Genomic DNA, 5,872 nt, shown 5'->3' with positions numbered 1-5,872 from the left:
GGGGCCTGGGGGTTGCCGAAGAGTTGAGGAGCGAGGTCGCCGGAGAAGAAAGAGAGCAGAAGGGTGCTGGAGGAGGATGAAGCAACAATGCGGCGAAAAAGGAATCGCGGGCTTTATATCGCCGCCCGAGAGCAGCCTCCACCGCCCGATTCAGGTCGTAAAAAACGAGGCCATCATCCGATCGTTCGTTTCAAACGGCGGATGTCCCATCGGAGGTGAAGCCACCGCCATACCCTGACAAAAGCAGGATCGCCACGTGTCAGCAGGATACGGGTCACATTTAATGAGCACCCCTTACCGTGCGCAGCGCACGTGATTGGCAGTAAAGGAAAGGATCTGGTAGGGATTTCAAGGGAATACAAGGCACGAGCAAGGCACCGTCGAACGGATGAACATCCCTGAGCCTGGCCGAGCGGACTAATGTATCGGTCGTTACTCAGTCAGATCGGCAGTCCAGTCAGTCGGACTTCGCCTCCTTCGACTAGACTTGAGGGGGAGGCAAGTGATCCGGCGGTTAGAACAGGGGGCCCCCATTCTGAGGGGTCAATGCCACGTGGCAGTCAAAAGGCCAGGTGGCCGACCGGAGAAGGATGGGCCGATCTCTCGGTCGGCCGACTGGTGAATAACGGACAGCAAAAGGCGCCCCGACAGAGGTCGGGGTTCCGACGCTCAATGGAACAATAACGAAGGGCCGATCGGACGCCATGATTGTCCGAAGACAATGTAACATACTGCTAGTAGTCCCTATATAATATCCTACTGAAGATCTCCCCAGCATGCCGATGAAGAGGGAAGGCCGGACGTGATGTAAGGGCCGTCCGGCCGGGCGTAAGAGGAATGCTGGCCGGACGGACGCCTCGTCCCGCCGGTCGGACGGACGCCCCGACCTGTAGTCGGTAAAGAAGGACAAGAACATCTTATGACAGCTGTCAAGTCCTATGGCTAGGCCATACTCCAAGTCTGACAAAGAGGTGTTCTGTTGTCCCATCGAAGACGTGCTTGGACTGTAGCAGTATGACGTCAGGTAAACTTTCTGACAGACACATACCGAGGTATGGGCTGCGGACACGTATGCGTCTCGGTGGACGTGCAGGAGCTCTTTCACCGCTCTATATAAAGAGTCTTATACTTCACCGGAGGTACGCGTTCAACACCTTTGGAGCCACTCTTTTTTGCTGCTTGCTTGCCTGACTTGAGCGTCGGAGGGTCGCCGCCGGGAACCCCTTCCCGGCCCGACTTCTGTGCAGGTTCGCCGGAGGTTCGTGCAACTAATCGAAGACCCACGTCAGCAACCGAGGAGCGTCACGTACCCAATGTCCGTTGATTCAGTATCTGGACAGGATCATTAGTTGTATTGTCCGATTTTCTTTATATATATTTTTTAATCGAGCAATCCGTCCAGATCTGCACGGTTTAAAGCTGCGAATTTTGATAATCCATCGACCAACGCTCCGATCCAGTCAATGCACTGACTGCCATAGAAACACGTTTTACTTACAACCCAATTAAAATAGTTAATTGCCATCGAACCGCCTCTAATAAATAATGCCTCTGGCCGGCAAGCTTTGGAAAGTGCTCGGCTTTTCCTTAATCCATATATATTTCTATCTTTATCAAAATCCATTTCTAGTCTATTAAAGAGAGCATTTCAATATGAACAGTAGCTATATTCGAGTCAGAAAATTGAAATCTATGACGTTCTAAGCGTACATCAATTAAATTATTGGTGGATTATTTGCACGTTTTCTTTGTTTTTCAACTCATTCAATGTACTTCGATTTGATATAGCTGCATGATTAAAACGTCAAGCCCCCACTTAAATTATTGGGCTCTTGCTGCTTCTCGTTCTATATATTTATCTAGATCCCTTTCTCTCGATCAATCAGTGAATTACCACAGCAGCTGATTTAGGTCCGCAAATATATTCTATCTCTCAAGAACAAGAATAATCATATATACACCATGGCGAGCTCTGGAACTGATCCGGCCATCTCCGACTCAAAGCCTCCGCCATCCCTCGGGAAGAGGATCACCGTCCTTTCCATCGACGGCGGCGGTGTTCGCGGGCTGATCCCCGCGACGATCATCGACTTCCTTGAATCAGAACTGCAGGTACGATTATATATATATATATACATGAAGTCATAAATATCCGATCGACGTACCGAGAGATTCAAGTTAATTATATTAATTCTCGGTGTTGCAGAAACTCGACGGGCCTGATGCGAGAATAGCTGACTACTTCGACGTGATATCCGGCACGAGCACCGGTGGCCTTGTCGCCACCATGCTCGCCGCTCCCGGAGAGAATAACAAACCACTGTTCGCCGCCAAGGACATTGTTCAGTTCTATTTGGATCACAGTCCCAAGATTTTTCCACAGCAAAGGTTAGAATTATATAAATATGACAAATTTTTGAATAATTAGGATGAAGGATCAAAATTAATTTAAGATTTTTTACTATTTATTTATTTATTTATTTATTTCAGGTCTCCGTTCCTGAGTTCAGCACTGAACTTTGTGGGTGCTCTCGCTGGGCCAAAATACAATGGCAAATATCTTCGCTCAAAGATTCAGGAACTCTTAGGCACCACAAAATTAAGTCAAACTTTGACCAACATCGTCATCCCTACTTTTGACATCAAAATTTCTCAACCCATCATCTTCTCCAGTTATGAGGTAATTAACTAATTAATACTTCTTGGGAATGAAGATTATTTTATATATAGGTATATCGATGGTGATCAATGTTTTGTTCGCAGACGGAGAAGAATCCGTTGAAGAACGCTCTTCTGTCGGACATCTGCATCAGCACCTCCGCCGCCCCCACATACCTCCCGGGGCATTACTTTGAAACCCAAGACGATCAAGGAACGACGAAGAGGTTCAACCTCATCGACGGCGGCGTGGCGGCAAATAACCCAGTAAATTCACACACACACGCACATCTAAATGGATATTCTGCTCGTAATTAATCTAGGAGCTAGCTAGTTCTTATATGTGCCGTTGATCGTGAACAGACGTTATCCGCCATGAGCCAAGTGACGAAGCAGATTCTGAAATCGAACACGGATTTCGACTCGTACGAACCGGTCGACTACAGTCGGTTCCTGGTGCTCTCGATCGGGACCGGAACACCTAAAAAGGCGGAGAATTATAGCGCACAGATGAGCGCTCGATGGGGCTTGCTCGGTTGGTTGTACAACGGAGGAAATACTCCCATCATCGACATTTTCTCCCAGGCGAGCTCAGAGATGGTGGATATCCATCTAGCACATGTTTTTGAGGCACATGACAGTGAAGACCGTTACCTTCGCATACAGGTAGGCATTTAACAAATTATAATTAATCATCATCATAATTAAAATCGTACCAAATTCATTGATTCTAATTGAAACAAACATAAACAAACTGAATGATATATAGGACGATACTTTGACTGGCGATTCGACTTCGGTGGATAAGTCGACGGAGAAGAACTTGCAGAATTTGTTGGAGATCGGGAAGAAACTGCTGGAGAAGCCGGTGTCGAGGGTGAACCTGGAGACAGGACATTCGGAGCCGGTGGTGGATGGGAAGGGAGGAACCACATCGAACAGGGATCGACTCGTCTACTTCGCCAAGAAGTTGTCGAATGAGAAGAAGCGTCGGCAGGAGAATTTGGCTTCCGTTGCGTGAGAGTTGTGGATCCTGTTGATCTCTGAGAACCATCAAGTAATAATTAATGTTGTTGGGATTGTACCAGTTTATCAAACTTGTGAGCATTATTAATTTGTTTAAGCTGTTCAATGGAAGCGCGTGATTGTTCTGTAGGAAAACGCTGCAGTATAATGCCTGTTGCTGCAAAGCTTAATGCCTGTTGCCTGCTTAATAAACTAGCAGCTTAATTAATTCATTTTTTTTAAGGAAGCGAAGTCGTTTGCCTATTGTCCACAGGTATCTTATTGGATTTTTCTTGTAAAATACTGAAAATGGGCGAATCACCATAAGAGAATTTTCTGAAATTTTTGGAAATTTTCTGAGAATTTTTCGGAGAACGTATGGTGTAGGTTACGGGGATAAAAACTGGGCCCCGGGAAAGCCTGTTTAGACTATCCCATTTTAACGAGGAAAAGTTGGAATTGTTTTTCCTTTTCCTTTTTATTTCCTTTTCCTATTTCTTCACGCTGAACCGCGTGCCAAGCCGTTTCCCCGACGCTGCCTATCCTTCTTCTCCTCTCATGCGACGGTTCCATTCCCCTCTTCTCTCTCGGATCTTTGCCCCAACCTCTCCCTCACGAGCCGCCCTTACTTCAACCTGTGCCCTAGCCCTAGAATCGCCGCGTCGGGAGAGGAGGACAACCCTCTCTCGGCCTCGCACCAGCCAGCAACCCGACGCCTTCTTCTCTCCCTTGTGTCGAGGTCTTCACCTCTGCCCGTCGCCCCTCGCCGTGGAGATCCCAGTCACCCCTTTGTTGGAGAAAATCAAAGGGCGGTGCCGCAGCAGCTGCCTGTCTCCCTTAGCCACTGAATGTCTGGCACCGTTTGTGGTGTTGCTGCAGGTCTCCACCCTTTCGGCCACGTGAAGGAATGATGTGTCTCCTTGCCCCTAGTTGTTCTTGTCCAGTTGCTAACCACGATTGACCATCGGAGGGTGTTTTGGATTACAGATTTTTGGCTATGGCGATTCCTGTTGATTGCTACACAAGTTCATAATAGGAAAGGGGCGTTAATTCTGACAGGGGTCAGCGGTTCTTGTCTCTCACAGCTATATCTAGATCCTTCACCGAGTTGTGCAGATTTAGATTAGGGTAAGATTGTTGATACAGTCTGACCTGACTGTTGTTTTGATGTTGACACTGATTTAAGTTTGTATCAGATATAAATCAAACTCAGACTGACTACTGATCGAGGTTGATCCGTTGGGAGGGAAAGTCCTGGTGAGTGAAGCCAGGCAAGGGAAATCCAGATAGGTCAAGGTTGACCAGACATCTGGTGAAAAGTCCAAGCAGGGAGCTTGGCATGGGAAAAGTCCAAGTATGGAGACTTGACACGGAGTGGTCAGAGAGGGCTCGGTAGCTCGTTCTCTGGACCGGACGAAGTCGGAGAGGGCTCGGTAGCTCGTTCTCCGGACTAGGTCAGAGAGGGCTCGGTAGCTCGTTCTCAAGACCAATCCTAATATCACATGGGCGTTGGATCGGTCAGCGGACCGATCCGGTGGGACTGATTGCACGATCGGTGCAGGCCGATCTGGTGAAACTATGTTTGGCGATCGGTGCGGCGACCGATCGGGAAACTCGATGCTGCGGTGTAATCGATCGATGCAGGACCGATCGAGGCTCTCGATAGCCTCGAGTGTAATCTGATCGATGCAGTAGACCGATCGGGAGATGTCGCGAGAAGGAAAAGGCGTTGGATCGGTCGGTGGACGATCCATATGATTCTGATCGTGCAGGATCGATCGGTCATATCTGATCGGTCTTGAGACCGATCGGTGACGTCTCGGAGTGCGAGGAACCACACTCATTAAGCCTCGATCGGTGCGGGCCGATCGGGCCTCTGATCGGTCTTCACGGCCGATCGGACATCAATCAAGGTGTGGATCGGTCCGGCCGATCCACCACCTATCTGCACATGTCGGTTTACTGCGATTTCGATTCGTTTACGATCGTGCGATCTAACATCCGCTTGTGAGCTTTTGAGTAACAGGTTGCGGTACCATGGTGATGCTTGAATTCAAATCAATGACTATCAAAGGAATAAAACAAAATGATTTTTCCACTGGTTATCGCTGCAAATTGTGCAAAAGAAGCGTCAACGTTCACTGGCTTGTTCAGTTGGCTCACTGGCTGCAATCAGCTTGACTCTTCCTTATTGGTTCGAGCTCAGAGA

At 48.2% G+C, this 5,872-nt stretch overlaps 1 protein-coding gene across 1 annotated transcript; it reads left to right on the top strand.

The window, feature by feature from the left end:
- The first annotated feature begins 1,870 nt into the window (after positions 1 to 1,870).
- Positions 1,871 to 3,915, top strand: LOC122017254 (patatin-like protein 2). The gene is made up of 6 exons (XM_042574814.1): positions 1,871 to 2,112; positions 2,207 to 2,388; positions 2,491 to 2,680; positions 2,764 to 2,925; positions 3,022 to 3,324; positions 3,428 to 3,915. Exons 1-6 carry the CDS (start codon positions 1,963 to 1,965, stop codon positions 3,677 to 3,679), a joined length of 1,239 nt encoding a protein of 412 aa, XP_042430748.1. The 5' UTR covers positions 1,871 to 1,962; the 3' UTR covers positions 3,680 to 3,915.
- Positions 3,916 to 5,872: the final 1,957 nt, after the last annotated feature.

Source organism: Zingiber officinale, chromosome 8B (assembly GCF_018446385.1).
Source record: "Zingiber officinale cultivar Zhangliang chromosome 8B, Zo_v1.1, whole genome shotgun sequence".
Classification (NCBI taxonomy): Eukaryota; Viridiplantae; Streptophyta; class Magnoliopsida; order Zingiberales; family Zingiberaceae; genus Zingiber; species Zingiber officinale.
This window is presented reverse-complemented; position numbering and strand designations above follow the sequence as displayed.